Below are 18,515 nucleotides of genomic sequence, written 5' to 3' on the forward strand. Positions count from 1 at the left end.
GCCGGGCTGCTGCAGCCGCGCCTTCCGTGGGAGCGCCGCCCGTGCGTCGCGGCGAGCCGGGCTGCCCTGCCGCAGGCCGGGGGCGCGGGGCCGCGCGAGGCGCCGAGCTGCGCGCGACGGGGATGCTTGCGGGGCGGAAGCAGCCTCTCGGGAAGGGGGCTCTGCGGAGGGCAGCCTCTCGCCCGCAAGGCGGGCCCCCCGGCCCGGGGCCGTGCGTCCCGGGAGAGCAGAGCGAGAGCCGAGGCCGGCGCCCCGCAGGAGCCGGCCAGGCGCCTGGGGAGCCCGCTGCAGGACGGGCGCACCCGTGTCCCGATTTTTGCGTTCCCATGGGTGGTTGGTCGCTGTGGGTAGGATGCTGGGCAAGGCCGGCCCCTGCTGCAGCGCAACATGGCTCGCCTGCCTCCGTTGAGCCCCCCCCGCTGCGGCCCCCCCGCTGCGGCCCCCCCGCAGGCCGACCGCTGCCGCCAAAGGGCCGGGCTGCCGGTGGGCTCCGCTTGCCTTCTTCTGACTCAACCTGGAAGTCCCATATCGCCCTCACCGCTGGCAGCTGTGGCCGCTCCTTTCTTCAAAGAACTCGGCTTGCATCACTTCCCTTCCCCTGCTCTCCATCTTATCCCCGCAGCGACCCTGTGAGGTAGGTTAGGCTGAGAGTCTGACTGGCCCAAAGTCACCCAGTTGGCTCCATGGCTGAGCAGGAACTAGAACCCGAATCTCCTGAATCCCCACCCTGCCCTCCTCCCCACGGCACTGCCCTCCGGCTTTCCCATGGGTCAGCCTCCCATCTTACTGTGGGAAATCTTGCAAACCCTGCGTTCCGTGAAGAGCCACTGCCGTTACAGCATAACCCTGGGCATGCCTACTCAGAAGGAAGCCTATTGCATCCTCTGTGAATCATTTCTTAGTAAAGGAGTTTAGAATTGCATATTGCAAGCCTGCTTTTTCAAGAATTTACTGCCAGTTAAATAGGCTGGATGATCCCAAGTTCTGAAGGACAGACCTGGATGTTCCCCTCGGATGTGCCCAGACATGGGTTTAGAAAGGAAGGTGCTACCATGAGCCCGAAGAACAAGACTGCCAGCACCTGCTCACATTCCTGTAAAATGGGATAAAGATGGGCGTTGTTTTTCCCCTCACGTCTCCACGTTGCCTGCTTTGTGCGCAGGGACCCTTTTTCTTCAGAATAAAGGTTTTTGTTTTTGTTTTGCCTCACACCCTCGCGTATGTCTGTGAGTGGACATTGCACACACTGGACTGAATCCCACTTCTCTGGACAACTCTTCTAGCCCTGGAAAGGAAGAAAATCATGGGATGTGCTTCTTTCATGATAGATGGCAGAGGGGAGTTTACTTAAGCTGTTTGCCACAGCCAGAGAACAGTCATTCGCTGGCAGCTCAGCTCACACCTGCATGTACATGAATTTGGGGCAGCGGCAGGTCCACAAAAATGGCACTTGCTCAGACGGAATTGTCTTTGTCATTTTCGTCCTGGTTCCCCCACTTGGTGAGAAGACAGTCTTGCGGCTCTTCTCAATTTCCTTTGGTCTGAATGAGACTAACTGGGAGCCATCGACAAACCTGGCTACTCCACTGCTCCCCACGACTAATCGCTTCTGAAAGAGTTAAAGAGCACCAGTCCCAAAACAGACCCTTTCAGACCCCACTCCTGGGATCCTTCCTTTGCATTTACTGATGAGTTGAGCTGATCAGCTCCCTGCTTTCTGTTCTCAGACTAGTTCCCACACCGTAAGAGGCGCTCCTCTCCTATCCTATAGCTGCTAAATTTACCGGAGGTGCATTGGTGAAGGACGTTGTCAAAGCCTTTGTGCCTGCGTGCCCCGTGGCTGGACCTGGGAGCCTCCACACTGCGAGGCTTGCACACATCCGGCTGGGAAACGAGGTGCAGCCGCCACGCTGCATGCCGAGCATTTTCTTTAGACGGTCACATTTGGCCATCCGGGTTTAGTGCAAGGGAGCAAGAGGAAAGGAAGCCGGGTGCCGGGGGACCGGCAGAACCCCGTGCTCCCAGCCTGCTCCCCTCCCCGCCTCTGGCAAGTCCTTGTTTTCCCCACTGAGGCCCAAGTTCGGGGGAGCAGCTGGCAAGCTCCAGGGCTGGGAGCTCAGCCTTCAGAGCCCCAGCTCCAGGACGGACGGTGAGATCCCACGGGGGGGGCGCCCAAAGGCCGTGGCCTCGCAGGTGGCCCTGGGGTGCTGCAGCAGTGGGCCCCCGGTCTGTCAAATTGCTGCAGCAAACAAGGCCCACAGGCCACCTCCCCGGCCCCTTGTAGTTCCTTGCTGACACTCAGAGTTGCTGAGGGATTGCCAAAACGTAGAAACACAGAAAACAGAGGGAGTCAGAAGGGGCCTCCCGGGCCATCTAGTCTGACCCCCGGCTCCAGCCGGCTCTGCTCACGACATGCCCACCATGTGGACGTCCAGCCTATCCTTGAACACCCGCACCGATGGGGCCTCAACCCCCTCCCGGGAAAGCCTTTGCCAAAGAAAAACCTTTGCCAAAGAATTCTGAACTGCCCGCAAGGCAAGATGGGGCTTGCGGCTCTGCTCCGGCCATGCCTCACGCCAGGGGCGCTCCTCTCCCGCTTAGCCTGCTGGAGGCCCCACCCAATAAGCCCTTCCCAGTTTTCCCTGGAGTGCAAATGCTACCGGAAGCCCCCAGCACACCACACCTGCTCCCTGCACCCCTTGGCCTTCCATGGTGCCTGGTCTGCCCGTGCCCACTCCCACAACCAGGCCCCCCAGCTCCCGCCTTGGCCCGAGGGTTCTGGCATTCACACAGGAACCTGTGTGCAGCATCCGCCCGTAAATGTGCATTTTCTCCCATTGCCCGTTTGGCTTCTTGACTGGCTGCCCATCCTGTTTTCCTGCATGCTGATAGTCCATCTCTACCCTGTCCCTATTTGGGCAATCCTTTGCACAGCGACCACCCGGTTAGACAATTCGCATCTCTCTCTCTCTCTCTCTCTCTCTCTCTCTCTCTCTCTCTCTCTCTCTCTCTCTCTCACAGACACACACACACAGACACACACACACACACGGGGGATCTTTGGAATGTTTCTAACCCATGCAAATTGACATTGGATAGCATAGAAATGTAATCAAATACACAGGAGAAACAGAAATACGAAGCACGTGTCTTTGAGGCCTGTGGGGTATGTGCAGAGAGAGGCGGCTCTTCACGTTCCTGGTCCCAAGCCGTGACAAGCCTTAAAGGCCAGTCCCAGCCCTCAGGCTGCAGGACCAGCTGGCGCTGCTGGGCCCTTTTCCGGGCCTGAGCCACAGGCAGCCGCCTGGTCGCTGAGCAATAGGCAGAGTGGCTCAGGCGTGTACCTGCTTGCACGATCTCTTGATTCATCGACGCCGAGCCAGAAGCCGGCCACACGGTCCTTTTTGAGACCCAGCAGCCGGACGCTGCGTAGTCTTCCAATGTGACCCGCGTTGCAGATTGGTGCGACCGCGCTGGGGGGCAGGCCACAGGCTCTGCGCCCCCCCCACCGAGAATCCCGTGGCTGGGGTGGGGCTGAGCAGAAGAGAGTCAGAGCAACTGCTCCCAAAGGAGGCTGGCGATGCCCGTGGCAGTGGGGCTCTTTATCCACTGCAGCTTCTATGCTGAGCTTGACGGGGCTGTGCCTGCAATCCATGCTGGTGATCCCGCTTTGCGATCGAGTGTCGCACCATGGATCGCTCCTACAAGGCTCCAGATAGAAGCTGGCTCCACCACGTCCGGAGGTATGAATGCCGACTGGCGGCAGCTCCGCAGGGTTCTGCGCAGGATTCCCCCGACCCCTGGTGGAAGGCGCTGCCCGGGATGGAGCCTGGGACGTCATCGCACTCGGCAGGGCTGCACCCCTGACCCCGTGCCCGGTCCTTGGTCTGCTGCTTACACTGCCTCACTGGTTCGCTCTTTGCCCTCTCTGGGGAGCCGCTGGGGGCCGGGGGGGGGGGGGGCGCCTGCCATCCCTTGGAGGCCAGCTCCTGGTCCTGCACACCAAGTAGCACCATTTCCAGAACCCCTCACTGAGAAACCACCCTGCTTGCTCCCTTGCCTCAGGAAAGCTGCCAAGTTACGCTCTAGCAAGCTTTGCCCAAAAGGCTTTAAACTTAACTGGGGGGGGGGGCAGTCCCCCCAGCAACTTGGGACAAGTGAGGGGAGAGGACCAGGTTTTCGGGTCCAGGGTGTTAGATGTGCTGCAGGGGGTGGCGGGGCTCCTACGAAGAGGGTGCCAGTATCAGGGAGGATGGGAGGAAGGAGGAGGCCGGGGATCCCAAAGAAAGGGATCTGTGGGAAGTCGCTGAGATGCATGTACACCAATGCTAGGAGCATGGGAAACAAGCAGGAAGCGCTTGAGGCTCCCCTGGGAATAGGAGGGTCTGACCTGGTGGGGATCACGGCACTTGGTGGAATGAAAGGCAAGGCTGGAAAGTAAACACTGAGGGGCATCATCTTTTTAGAAAGGACAGGAAGGGAAAGAGGGGCGGGGGCGTTGCGTTACATGTCCGGGAAGGGATAGGATGCAGTGAGATAGAGGGTGACGCAGATGGGGATCTGGTGGAGGCAGTCTGGGTGAAACATGGGGGTTTCGACACAGGAAGGGATTTGACAGTGGCGGTATGTTATCGCCCTCCAGGTCAGCTTGAGACCCTCGGACCTGGACAATGTCCTGACAGGCCGGATTCTAAGGCTATCTCGGGGGAGACACACGGTAATTATGGGAGATTTCAATTTCCCAGATATTAGCTGGGAGTCTCACTTGGCAGTGACGGCCAGGTCACGTTGCTTCCTAGACGCTACAGAGGGAGGGTTTTCCACACAGAGGGCCCGAGAGGCGACGAGGGGGGGAAACATCCTTGACTTGGTCTTGACAACAGGGAGGAGCCGATAGATGAAGTACAGATTAGGGGAGCTCTGGATGCGAGTGATGACTCCATCCTTTGCTTTGAGATCAGGGGACTGCGGACGTGCAGCAGGTTGAGCACTAGAAGCTGGGACCTCAAGAGGGCCAACTTTGGCCAACTGAAGGCCAGACTGGGGAAAGTCTCCTGGGATGGGTTACTGGAAGGTAAGCGAGTTGAGGAGGGGTGGCTGGCACTCAAAAGGGAGGTTTTGGAGGCGCAAGCCTTGACGATACCTCTAGTCAGTAAGGTGGGGAGGCGGAGGAGAGTGCCGCCTTGGATGCAAAAGGAGGTACCTCCATAGGAAGTGGGTACTGGGGCAAATAGACAAAAGGGTATACTGGGAGGAGGAGGCCTGTTACAGAAGGATTCTTCGTAAGGCTAAGGCTGATTGCGAGCTGAGACTTGCCAAGAATATCAAGAGCAACAAAAAGGGCTTCTTTCAGCATGTAAATAGGAAGAGGAAGGGGAGACAAGTGGTGGGACCACTAAATAAGGAGGAAGGAGATCCAGTGACTGATATGAGGGAACAGGCACAGATGCTAAATGACTATTTTGCCTCTGTCTTCTCCCCAAAGCAGGACGGGGGAGATCCGCATAGGAGATTAGATGAGGCCGGGGACTTAGGGGCACAAATTAGTCACCCCCCCTTGAAGTCAAGGGGCTCCTCAGGGCATTGGACATTACAAAGGCGCCAGGCCCCGACGGGTTACACCCGAGAGTACTTAGAGAGTTGGCCGGGGTTCTCTCACGCCCTCTGGCCTCCATTTTTGAGGCCTCGTGGAGAACAGGTGAAGCTCCAGAGGACTGGAGGGTGGCGTCAGTAGTCCCAGTTTTCAAAAAGGGTAGTAGAAGGGACATGGGGAATTACAGACCGGTTAGCCTTACATCCATTGAAGGAAAAACAATGGAAAGGCTCATAATAGCGAGAGATCTAGCAATGCTAGATAGGGAAGGGAGGCTGGCGGCCACACAACACGGCTTCCGCAAAAACAGGTCCTGCCAGACAAACCTTGTGGGATTCTATGACAAGGTTTCGAGATGGCTAGATGGAGGGGATGCAGTGGATGTGGTTTACCTGCATTTCAGCAAGGCCTTTGACAAAGTGCCCCATGATATCCGGGTTGAGAAATTGAGGGGTTTTGGGATAGACCGATGCACTGCCTCTTGCCTGAGGGACCGAAAGCAGAGGGCTACTATTAGTGGGGAATCACTGGGATGGCGGATGGTGACAAGCCCTGGGACTGATCCTGTTCAATCTTTTCATCAATGACATGGAAGAAGGGGTGAACAGTCTGCTGATCAAATTCGCAGACGACACTAAAACTGGAGCAGAGGCCACAACTGAGGAGCAGGTACTCCAGATCCAAAAGGATCTGGACAGACTATGGAAGTGGGCAGGAGACAACAGGATGGCGTTCAGTGTGGGTAAGTGAAAGGTCTTGCACTTGGGGCATAGGAATGGGTGTCATAAGTACAGGTCAGGGGACAAGTGGCTGGAGAGCAGCACTTGTGAAAGGGACCTCGGGGTGCTGGTTGACTGCAGGCTGAACATGAGTCAGCCGTGTGATGCGGTGGCCAAGAGGGCGAGCGCCACCCTTGGTTGCATAGCCAGAAGTGTGGCTTCTAGATCGAGAGAGGTACCTCTGCCACTCTATGCGACTCTGGTGCGCCCGCAACTGGAGTCTTGTGCTCAGTTCAGGGCCCCTCATTACAAGAGGGACATAGCAAGGTTGGAATCAGTGCAGCGAAGGGCCACATGGATGGTGGCTGGATTGCAGGGAAAGTCGTATGAGGTGAGGCTGAGGGAACTGGGTCTCTTCAGCCTGGAGAAGAGGAGACTCAGAGGGGATCTGTTGGGGACATACAGGTATGTGAGGGGGTGTCACATGGAGGTGGGTAGAGACCTGTTCTTCCCTGCAGTGGAAGGCTGGACCTGCTCCAACAGAGCCAAGCTCAGGGAACCAAGATTTAGGGTGGATGCCAGGAAGTACTTCCTAATGGTTAGGGCCCTTGGTATGGAATGGGCTTCCCCGGGAGGTGGTTGAGGGCCCATTGGTGAGGGTGTTCAAGGAATGGCTGGACATGCACATGGCAGGCGTGTCATGAGTGGTACTGGCTGCAGCTGGGGATCAATGGCCCAGGAGACCCCTCCCGACTCACTCTGTTTCTGTGTTTCCATGTTATTTCCATCTTCTGCTTTAATCAGTTACCAATTCCTGGGAGAACCCAGCCCTTTCTCCTGGAATGACTAACCTTATTCATGAATGGCTTTGTCAAAGCCCTTTTGAAAATCCAAGTATACAAGTGCTGCCAGATCAGCCCATCCGGCTCTGTGTTGACACTTCTCCAGCATTCCAAAGGCAGGTGCAACGGGACGTGTTGCCGAGCAGTGCGGGGCTTTCCCAGCAAGCGCCACCTTTAATGGCGAATGGCGTCCACTTTCCAGCCATTTGCCCAGGGCAATGCTATGCAGGAGGAACATCTTCAAGCCCTGAGGCTGGATCAGAGCAGGGTCTCTCTCGCCCAGCAGAAATCCTGCTCACCCAGCGGCCCCGCAGCCGCCCCGTCCATGTCTTCCAGCAACAGGGGCACAGAGGCAGGCAGCTGGAGCGAGCGCCTGGCCCTCAGCACGAGGAGCCAGCGGTTGGCTCCTCCGCCGTGAGTGCGCCCAACCCCTTTCACAGCCCTCCAGGACAGTGGTCACCGCTGCATGCCAGGCTGACCGTGTGCTCGTGAAGCTGGGCATCTTCTACCTGCCCTGAACCACCCCCCCCCACCCCGCTCAGCACCAGAGGCGCCCCACCTTGAATTCAGAGGAGCTGAGCGAGACTTGGGGACATTCGGTCGTTCCAGGGAGGGGCAAATCGCAAGGCCTTCTCTCCGCTTTCTCCACCACCACAGGCAGGGCTCCTTGCATGCGCCTCCCCCCGCCCCCCTGCCCAGCCAAGCCCGACCCACCGGCTGCCTTCTTCCCAGGGCGTTGCCTCGCCCGCAGGGCCCTTTCCTGGACTTGCTTGCTCTGCAGTGCCCCGTTCAGGTGTGGCAGCCAGAACATGCACATCACCTCCGTGCGCTCGCAGTGGAGGTGTGCAGAAGTGGAGGGCAACCCCGGCAGTGCTGCTTTCTGCTCATGCGCAGGAACGGATGTCGTCAGGCAAGGCCAGCGTGGCTGCTCTGCGGGTTGGTAAACTGGAGAAAAATTCGGGCACCTGGAAGATATCGGGCCCTTTCATACCCACCCCCCGCCCCCCGGCCTGAAGGCAGGAATGCAGGCTGCGTACCCTGTGCAAGCCCTACACGCTGCCAGCACAGAACCACGTTCTTGACCGTACGGGAGCACACAGAGTGACTGAGAGATTCTGGAAGAACCAGTGGGGCAGGTGTGGGGGGAAGTGTGGCAAAGGGCCCGAAAGGAAGGCCTTGCGACACTCCTGCTTCTCAGGTGCGCTCCTTTGCAGTAGCCTCTCGCCAGAAGGGAAGCAAGTGCCACAAGTAATTAATCGCACCGCCAGAAATGTGCAGACATGCGTGCATGTGAAGACACGACAGGCTGCATGTGTGCCCAGATCCCGAAGGCCTTGCGGAGCGCATTGCAGTTGTTCCCATTCCTGGGAAGCTGCAGCTGCAGCAGGGGCTCCAACGGCCCAGGAAGGCACCACAAGGGATGTAATGCTCCTGACGGCCCCTGTGCAGAGCGCGTTTCTCTTCTGCCTCTGGAGTTGCAAGGAAGGCCCCCGGTCAGACTGCCTGATCGTTGGCATCCCCCTCCAAGAGTTGAACCCCTGGAAGCCTTTGCTATGGAGAGGCAGTGCGGTGCAGTGCTTAGTGTCCCAGGCCAGGGCCAGCGGGACGCAAGGTCAGTCCTGCACTGAGCCGCTGAGTCCCCTGGGTGCCCGGGGGCATGTCAGCCTCCGCCAGCTGCAGCAGGCCTGTGCCCCAAGTTGAGGCTGGGCCTCTGGCTCCTCCAAACTGGGCCTTGCCAGGCCTGGCTGAACTCCAGGTGCGCTGCCCTACATAAGACGGAGCTCCTCGCTGGCGCTTCCAGGACCCACCGGAGTGCCTGCACACGGGGGCGCCTCCTGGCCTCTGGGCAGGCGGGCAAGCACCCCTCTATGTTGGCCTCCTAGGGCCAAGCCCTTCTCAGCCCGCCGATTCCCCGCTGCGCTCTCTGGTCAGCAGCGGGTGAGCTTGTGCTGTGCCCGCTGCCCTGCACCCTTGGAGGAGAGGGGACCCCACCCCAGGTGGTCCTGACCAGCCAGGCAGGCGGATCCTCAGCCACTGCGCCTCCCTCCTGGCTCCCCGGCCCCTGCCCTGCCCCCCCGCAGGCAGCCCAGCCCCAGAGGCCTGTCTCCCACTGCGCTCGCATCTCCCCAGCGCCTTCACTGCCCGCTGGGCAGCAGGAAACGCGCCCTCTGTGCACGCCAGCCCGGCCTGGCCACCGCTCCTGGTGCTCCTCTAGGCTGTTCCGTGGGCTCCGCTGACCCTGGCCGCTCCAGCTGACGGGGGGCTGCCTTGTGGGGGCCACGGTGGAAGCGACCTGCTGCGAGACACTGTCGGAATGCTGGCCAGCTAACCTGCATTTTGTCCCATAAATACAGTGTGTCCTTGTGAGCAGGCCTGGAGCAGGCATTTGCCTTCCTCAGAATCCCAAAAACCTTTTGCCCGCCCCCAGGGCTGCCTCCTTGAGCAGCTTTTTCTGCACGACTCACCATTTCCACCCATTCTAAACACATTCGAGCCATCAAAACCATGCCAGGACACCTCGTTTTTTTAAGCCGGACCCTGTGATGTTAACTTTTACCTTTTAGGGACTGAGTGCCCAAACTGCAACCCAAAACCCCCTTATTCATCGCAAAGTCCCAACACGGCAATCAAACCTGGAAATGGAGGTTTTAGTTTAGAAGAAACAACTCATAGCCAGTCCAAGCAAATACGCATACACCCCCCCACACACATGTATACATATATATACACACATACATATATAAAAAGGCAAAAGGTAAAGGTTGCCCTTTGACGTGAAGTCCAGTCATGGCTGACTCTTGGGGACGGTGCTCCTCTCCGTTTCCTGGCCGAGGGAGCCAGCATTTGTCCGCAGACAGTCTCCGGGGTCGTGTGGCCGGCATGACTACACACCGAGGTGCAGGAACGCTGTCACCTGCCCACCAAAGTGGTACCTGTTTCTCTTCTTGCATTTGCATGCTTTCGAACTGCAAGGCTGGCAGGAGCTGGGACGGAGCAACGGGAGCTCACCCCGTTGTGCAGAACTGAACTGGCGACCTTTCGATCCACCAGCCCAGCAGAACAGCGGCTTAAACCGCTGCGCCACCTGCACCCCCATATATATATCCTTGGCAGCGCACAGACCAGCCATGCGAAAGCTCGGACGAGTCACAGCTAATGCGTCGCCGCTTGTGATGTCATCACCTGGTGCCGCAACTCCTTTCCGAGCATGCACAGGACCCCTATGTGCAGTTATCCGACGCTCGGCTGCTGGGGCGACGCTGGGGCGACTTGGCTCGCGTGCCAGAGGTTCGCCACCGCTGCCCTAGTCATTTCAGGCTTCTAAAACAACAGTAATTCCCTCTGCAAAATAGCTCTTTATTGCCACTTCAGAAATACTACAGCAACTGAATGATTAGTCCCTGCACATGAACAGAGTGACTAGTTGAACGTGAGCTAGCAACTGCCTCTGAACCCTCGTGGCCTTCGCCCCTCCGGGTAGGTCCCTCTGGAAAGGGGCCAGCGAGAGGCAGCGAGCTGAAATTGGCTTGTAGGGGGCAGGGGGCTGGAAACCTCCGTGTTCCTGGGGCATCCATGGGAGGACCCAGCAGGGAGGACGGGGGGAAGGGGGGCCCTTAGCCACAATGCACCTGACTGTCCCTGTGTGCATTGCAGGTTGGGCGCTTGGAGGACTCACCACACCACTGGCCCCACGGTGTGGTTTACTGGAACTGCCCTGCAATGCGGGCATGGGGGCAGCAGCACCCCCCGCCAGGCTGTGCCGTTCCAGGCTCTGCCTGGGGATGGACCCAGGGGCCTAACCTGTGGCAAAGGAATGGGGGCTGGGCGGGGGCTGCCCTCCAGCTCAGAGCCAGCATGGGTGGGCACGCCACCGAGCACTGCAGACCACTGAGCACTACATAATCTCAAGAGTCTTTCTTGGCAGCCCCCAGCCTGGTGGCCTTCAGAGGCCTTTGGACCGCAACTCCCAGAATTCCCACCCAGCAGCGCCATCGACTGGGGATTCTGGGTGCTGCTGTGCCTGGAAGGAACAAGGTTGGGGAAGGCCGGGCTGGATAGGGTGATGCGCTCCATCCTGGGAAATTCTCCCGCTCAGTGGCTTCTGCGGCACATGAAGCCATTCCGGCTAACAAAATTCGGCATATTGCCTCCTGGTCTTGGCAAGCGGCTTGCGGGGGCAGCACTCCCTTGGGCAGGCGGGGAGGAGGCACCTCATTCCCACAAAGCAGGCAAAGCATCAGGCCTGAGGGAAGTTTCCTTTGCCTCCACCGAAACTCGGAGCCGGAAGACGGGTCTGATGGGGGGGTGCGACGAGCCCCTGCCCCAGGCGCGCCGAGCCCGGCCGCGAGCGGCGGGGGCACCTCAGGGCAGGCGGCTCAAGGCAGCCCGAGGTGCGGGGGAGGCGCCGCGCACCCCGCCCGAGCCAGGCGCTCCAGCCCGGCAGGGGCAGGGCCAAGGCCCGGGGCGGCGGCGGCCGATCGGGAGGCGCAGAGGCGCCCGCGTGCGCGGTCCCTCCCGGAGGCCTCGGCGCTCGACGGCCGTCGCAGCGCTCTCCCGAGCAGGGCACGTGGGAACGCGCGCTCCGGGAAGCGCTCCTCCCGCGAGTCGCGTCAAGACCCGTCCTCGGGACGGCGGTGCAGCGCGCCTTGCCCGGCCGGGCAGCGCCTTCCCGCAGCGGCTCAGACCCACCACGCAGCCGCACCGGCTCGGCTCCCCTCCCCCGGGCGACTGGCACGGGCCCCGGCCCCTCCCGCGGCGCCGCAGGACCCCGAAGGCGGGGGCCGCCGGGGGCACTGGAGGACATGGCGCCCCGCCGCCTCCCCCCCGCGCGAAAGTCCGGCAAAGGGCAGTGGAGGCCACGGCGCGGCGCCGGCCCGCTCGCTCCCGCCGGCCTGGGGAGAGCGCCGGGTCCCGGGTCCCTCGAGAGGGCGCCCGCGGGGACACCGCCCGCCTCGCCTGGCCCGGCAGCGGGCGGCGGCTCCGCGCTCCCGGGCAGGGCCCGCAAACAGCCGGGCTCGCGGCTCCCCGGCCCAGCCGCCGCCTCCCCTTCCTGGGAGCCCGGGAGCGAAGTGCCGGGATGAGCGGGCGGCCTCCGCCTGCCGCGACGAGGCGGGGCGGGCCGAAGCCGCAGCACCGCCCCCGCGGCTCAAACACCGCCCAGGCGGCGCGGACCGGCCGTCGGAGGCTCTCCTGGGGAGCCGCCCCAGCCAAAGTTCCTCCCGGCGCCCAGGAGCGGCCCCGGCGATCCCGAGACAGCCCCCGCCGGCCGCCCCCGCCGCGCACCATGTTCCAGCGGCACCACCGCAGCAGAGTGACGGTCGCGCGGGGCTCAGCCCTGGAGATGGAGATCCGACGGGGCCGGTTCCGTCTCAGCCTCCTTGGGGACACCGAGCAGGTAGGCCTGGACGCCGCCCCGCTCTGCCTCCCGCCCGGAGCATCACGTGGCGTGGAAATCCCCGCGTCGCCGTCTCCGTCTCCGTGGTCGGCTTAGTCCCGTGGCAGGCGGCGGGTCCGGCGCGAGGTCCAGGGTGGCCGCGGGGCCGGGCCGGGGCAGGCGAGGGCGGGACCTGCCTGAAGCATCGCGGGGCAGCCCCCTTGGCGGGCGCCCCGCGTGCTCTCCCGGGCGGGCGGGCAGGCAGCCGCCGGTGCGAGCGGGGGAGAACGCCGTCTGGCCGTCCGTCTCCGCGGGAGGTGGGGAGCCGGCCCCGCGGGGCCTCCCCGCGCAGCCGAGCAGCGCTCCGCAGCGGGGCGCGCCCGCGGGGCAACGGGCTTGGCCGCCAGGGGGCGTGAGAGGCCGCGCGGACCTGGCGCGGGCGCCCCACAGGCTGGAGCAGGAGAGGCAGCGGCGGAGTGAACGGGTCTCCCGTGCTTTGGGACTGGAATCTGTTTCTTCGATTGCATAGAAGGCTTTGGGGCGAGAAGGCAGGTTGGCCGCTTCACTGCGCCCCCTAACGCCGTGTCGGAAAGTAGAAAGGAGCCGACCACTGGGGCACCCACCCACCGCGTCTGCCCTTCGCGAGGTCAGGGCCTTCTGGGGCACATGCATCCATAGGGTCCCCCTCAGACCGAGAGGTCGTGACGGCCCAGCAGCAAATGCCGGGAACTGACCTTTTATTCCCACGCTGTTTCTTGTTGAACCAGCTGCTAATCCGTAAGAGGATCATCTTCTGTGTTGCATAGGAGGAGCCTTTGGTGCGGTCCGTGGCCAAAAGCCTGGATCCAAGGAATTCTGGAGGAGAGGCCAGTGCGCATGAGTGTGCTTGTGCATGGAATTATGAGTTCAGCACCGACTCAGCTTTCCCGTCCCTTATCCCCCCCCCGCCTCCCCTGCTTCCAGGATCTTCCTTACGGGCAACACAGACACACATTCTCATCTATTATTGCTTTTAGAAAGGCTGAAGAATGAGACGCCAAGAGTCCGAACCCCGGGCTGTTCTTGCACCGGAGCAAAGTGGGCAGTGGAAAGTCAGTGGGTGGACATTGAAGGGACCAGTTTGCCAAACAATTTGGGGCAGCAAAGACCTCCAAAAGGATCTTTTCACAGTGGGGAAACAGGCCTGAGAAACATAAGTGTAAGCAAATTATTATTATTATTATTATTATTATTATTATTATAACATTTCTATGCCGCCCCTTGCCGAAACCTCGGGGCGGCTTACAACACAATAAAATACATTGAAATACAATAGAACATAATAAATTACCACTAAATACAAAAATACAAAAAATTACACTGAGATACAAACATAATAATATAAAATTAAAATTAACAGTATAAAATAAGTAAATAAAGAATATATGTGAAGTGACGCCGGTTGGGGTGCACAGCTTTACCTGTCCACGTGCGGATGCAGCCTGAGCTGACGGCGGCCGATCTTGGCATGGCGGTGGACCCGGCAGAAAGCACAGTGGAAAACGCAAGTCCATGTGGACCAGAAGTAGACATAGAGCTGAAAAGAAATCTGATGCAATTCTGTGGGGCAACCCCACGTGGAGCCACAATGTTTTGTTGCGTGGCCGTACCTCCGGGAGATTAGGATACAGCTGCGGCGGCGGCAGCAAGAATAATCGAGGGGCAGTCGACCCCCTCCCGAGGAAAGGTGGCAAAGTTTGGAGCTCTTAGCTGGGGGTTTGATGGAGGAGCGCAGAATTATGCACGGCCTGGAGAAAGTGGGGAGGGGGAGCAGTCTCACGCTGGCCTGCCCTGAACCTGGTGGGCAGGAGCCTGGGGACAGCGAAGGGAAGGCCTGCTCCACAAGCAGCGCGGTTCTGTGCAGGGGGTGCTGCTGCCCCCGTGCCCTCCTCGTGGGCGTCCCAGGAGCAGTTGCTCGCCACTGTGCGCAGAATCCCGGGCAGGGAGGACCCCCTTCGGTCTGATCCAGCAGGGCAGTGACTGGGGAGCAGAGGCCAGCCTGGCTCCGCATGTCGGTCTCTGGTTTAACGCCGTGTGGAGCTGCTCCGGGTTCCCTCGTGCTATTTTAGGTGCCCTTCCAGTGGCATGGGCAGTGCCCCGATGTTCGGGCAGCCCCGCTCCGCATAGCTGCCACTGCAGCCAAGATTATTCTTAGCACTGGAAGGTCAGCCTTTCTCCGGAGACTCTGCAAACTCTGTGGACTGGCGGCCAAGCACGGGGCTAGTATATATATTTTTCTGGCAATTTTTACTAGAATTTGGACTTGCCCCGTGAGTGCGATTGACAGAAGATGACAGGTAGGCAGCCAAAAGTCTCCTTCACACATGGATGTGTGTCCCGCTTCTCCAGATGGTGAGAAGCTTCCAGGGTACAGGGCCTGATCCCGGACGGCTTATGGGATCACACTTAATTTGCATTTGCTCACAGATGTCCAGGCGGGGGAGAGATGAGGTTCGTGGTGTAGAATCCCAAGCTCCTCTGCTCCCAAGTCAAATCTGGGGGGGGGGGGGGGAGCACGCCCAGGCGAACCCCCCCCCCTTTTTTTGTCCCCTTCCCCGGGAACTGCTCCCTTCTCCCCCCCCCCCAAGCCGGTAGGATCCCCCCCCATGCAAAGATGGGGGAGGAAAGGCTTAAGTTTGGGGAGACACAATAGAGGTACACCGAATGATGCAGGGTGTGGAGAAAGAGAAGAGGGAAGCGCGTGTGGAACTGGAACAGAAACTGCACCCCACGTGCTCTCGGGAAGAACCAGGACTTCTCTGAGCAGTGCAGAGTTTATTTATTTATTTTCCGATTTATATCCTGCCTTTTTCCTACACGGGGCTCAAGGCAGCTTACATCATTCTCCTCCTCCATCTTATCCCCACAACAACAGCCCTGTGAGGTAGGTTGGGCTGGGAGTCTGTGACTGGCCCCAAGGCACCCAGCGGGCTCCATGGCCGAGCGGGGACTTGAACCCAGATCGCCTGAGTCCCAGTCCCCCGCTCTTCACCACCCACCGCACTGGCTCTCCCACTTATGCTGTGGAATTCACTGCCACCAGGTGGGGGGGTGGCCACCTGCTTGGAAGGCTTGGAGGAGGAACGGGCAGATTCACGGAGATGAGGCCAACACAGCACTGACTCCTGGCGGCTCCGGCTGCCTTCGGGGGCAGCAGCAGGAGCGCTGCCTACTCCAGTTGCTGGGGGGGGGGGGGGGGGGGGGGGGGGGGGGTCGCTCCGCTCGCTCGCAGCCTGCGTATAGGCTTTCTGGGGCAGTGGGTTGGGGGCGCCAGGGTCTGATCCAGCAGGGCTTCTAGGGTCCACATGGCAGTCCCCTCCCGGTGTCACCGTTTAAGGCAGGTAGGAAAAGCCATCCGCTCATCTCCCTCGCAAAGAGAAGGCGCCAGGAGACGCTGCCGGCCACGCGCAGCTCCAGTCTGTGATAGCCGGCCTGCACGGATGGGAAGCTCATTCAGAAAACCCTAAGCCAGGATTTGGAAGGGTCACTGGCCCGTTCCCCCCCCCCCAGCCCTCATATATGCAGCACCCATTTGGGAGCCTTCTGCGCTTCCAGGGCGCTGCCCACTCAGAAGAGGTTAAGCAGGGTGGGGGCCCCTCCAGGTGTGCTGGACGAACCTATGGGGGGGGGAGGCTGAATGAGCGTCAAGTGCTCAGGGGAGCCTGCAGTGGCCACACGGACTGGCCTGCCAGGGGGAGGACTGACGGCACAGTGGCTGGAGCCGGCTCGGTGCCCCCCGCAGCAGCCCCCTGCAGCCCTGATCTTTACTGAGGCGCTTCCTGCCAAGGGTTGGTGGCAGCAGATGGGTGGAAGGTGTGCGCGAGAGTATGGCGTGCGCTTTGTGGCAGCTGGCACAGAGAGGCAGGAAGGTGAGGAGAGCCAGGGGTCGTGGCGGCCGCGCATGCTGCGGTGGGCGCCTGGGGGGCCTCTGGCCTCAGCGGGCCGCCTTGGACTGGCGAAGCAGCAGGCCTGTTCGCGATTCGGCCAAGGCTGGCGGGAACGGCCCTGTTCTCTCTGGGCAGATGTGCTCCCAGACAATCCTCCCGCCCCCGGCTCGGCCTTGTGTCTCTCTTTGGCTTTGTTGCCTTTTGTAACGTGCGTGATGCTTACCCTGGATTGAGGTGCTGGCGGAAAGTGCAGACAGGCGAGCAGAAGGGCAGGACTGACTCGGTCGTGGGTGAAGCGGCCGGCATGCGTCTCGCTTGCACTCTGCATGCTTTGAGTAGCGCCTCATGTAACGCTTTCCTTGTTGGTGCGCCTTGAGAGGAGGCGAGGGGACATGCGGCCTCGTTCTCCTTCTCCTGCAGCTCTTACGGTCACAGGGGTCACGCCAGAACCAAAGTGGCTGTGCTGCCCAAAGCAGGCGAATTCTATCAATGGGGAGGGTCCTCCGGGGCCAAGAATGCCTGGGGGTGGAGCTCCCCCCATCCTAATCTGGCTGCAGAGAGCAGCTGGATCTGACGGCGTCTGCAGCAGGGAAGGGGGGGTGGCGTCGTGCGCCCTTCGGGACCTGGGGAGACCAGCGGGAGCACACTGGCACGATCACCAGTTGTGGGAGACCGCGGGCGCATCTGTGGCAGGCCCAGTCTGAGCACCCGGAGGAGCCGCGCGAGCTCCACCACTGCAAGAAGGCTTTTGTGCATTGTCCGGGGAGCGCCAGGCAGTGCTGGCCGGGCAGGCAGCTGAGGCGGGCGAGAGGCTGGACCGGACTGGATGAGTGCAGACGATGGAGGGAGCTGCCAGTCCCAGCCTGAAGCACGAACACAGCTCCTTTGAGAAAGCAGCGGGGGCCGGGGCAGAGGAGGAAGCTCCGGCCGCTTGCCCCTTGGTGTCTGAGCCGAAGCGTGTGCTGCTGGGCGCAGGTGGGAAGAGGGAGGCCCGTGGCGCACTCCGGAACGGCTGTTCACTGGCATGCCGCTTGGGCTCCCAGAGGGTCGCCGCAGTAAGGCCTGCGGCGGAGTGTGTGTTGTTTTTGGCACTGGGAATGTGCTTTGCCGCTGCAGCGCTGGCTTTCGTGGACGGAGGTGTCTTGTGGCGGAAACCCATGAAACCGCGGCCCGCCCGCCCTCCGCCCCTCCCATCAGGGCTGCCTTCTGCCGTGCGGGCAGCAGGGGGCGGGATCGGGCAGTTCTACGTTGGACTCCTCTTGCCAGCCGGGGGGGGGGCGCCTTAGGCCGGCGCTGGCACCCCCTGGCCCGTCCGGCCCGTCCCCTTGACACCGGCAGGCGGCGGCTGCTGCCAGGGCTCCGCACGGAAGTTCTTCCAGCCCTGCCTGGAGATGCTGCAGCGCTGAACCTGGCCCTCCCTTCTGCCTGCTGCTAGTCCAGCTCAGCCTTGGAACGCCTCTGACAACAGCCTGAGAACATGCTTCTGAGCATGTGCCGAGTCCCCTTCGTTCTCATGCCCAGTCACGGCCTCTCCGTGTGCCCAGGGAAAGGAGCCAGGAGTGCGGCGGGGCTCTGCCCCCAGAGCGGCTCTTCCAGGCCCCGGGAGGGCCACAGGCAAGGCGGGGCGGCCCTCAGGCCGGGCCTTCGCTTTCGCCAGGCGGGGCCCGGTTCCCCTTCTGGCCAGGCAGGGCGGCCTCGTTCCCACCCACCGTCCGCGGAGAGGGCCGAGCAAGCGATGCCCCGCGTGCCCTCGAGCCACCGCTCGCCGTCGGCCTGGGCACGGGCTGCTTTGGGGAAGGCCGCCCACCCGCTCCGCTCCTCGGCCCGCGTGCCGCGGGTGGGGGGCAGCGTGGTGCTGGCAGAGGGTGCCCGGCAGGCGCTTCCTGCGGCGCGGGGGCAGCGCGTGTCCATGGGCGCAGGCGGACGCAGGGAGCCTCGCTCGGCTTGGAGGCTTGTCCCTGGGACCGGCGGCGGGGCTGGCGGGGCGCTGGCTGCGGAGAGCCCCGAGGCCTTTCCCATGAACGAGCCGTGGGGCGCGGGGGGAGGTTGGCCCGCGGACGG

At 61.3% G+C, this 18,515-nt stretch overlaps 1 protein-coding gene across 1 annotated transcript in view; it reads right to left on the minus strand.

Annotated features, from left to right (window-relative positions):
* The window catches only part of INO80B (INO80 complex subunit B), a 6,440-nt gene extending 4,488 nt beyond the window's left edge, over positions 1-1,952 (minus strand). Inside the window, exon 1 of the mRNA XM_044428422.1 lies at positions 1,785-1,952. Coding sequence (XP_044284357.1) covers positions 1,785-1,952 — 168 coding nt within the window. The remainder of the gene's footprint in view (positions 1-1,784) is intronic.
* Between the last annotated feature and the right edge of the window lie 16,563 nt (positions 1,953-18,515).

Source organism: Varanus komodoensis, unplaced genomic scaffold (assembly GCF_004798865.1).
Source record: "Varanus komodoensis strain SLA01 unplaced genomic scaffold, ASM479886v1 scaffold2, whole genome shotgun sequence".
NCBI lineage: Eukaryota > Metazoa > Chordata > Lepidosauria > Squamata > Varanidae > Varanus > Varanus komodoensis.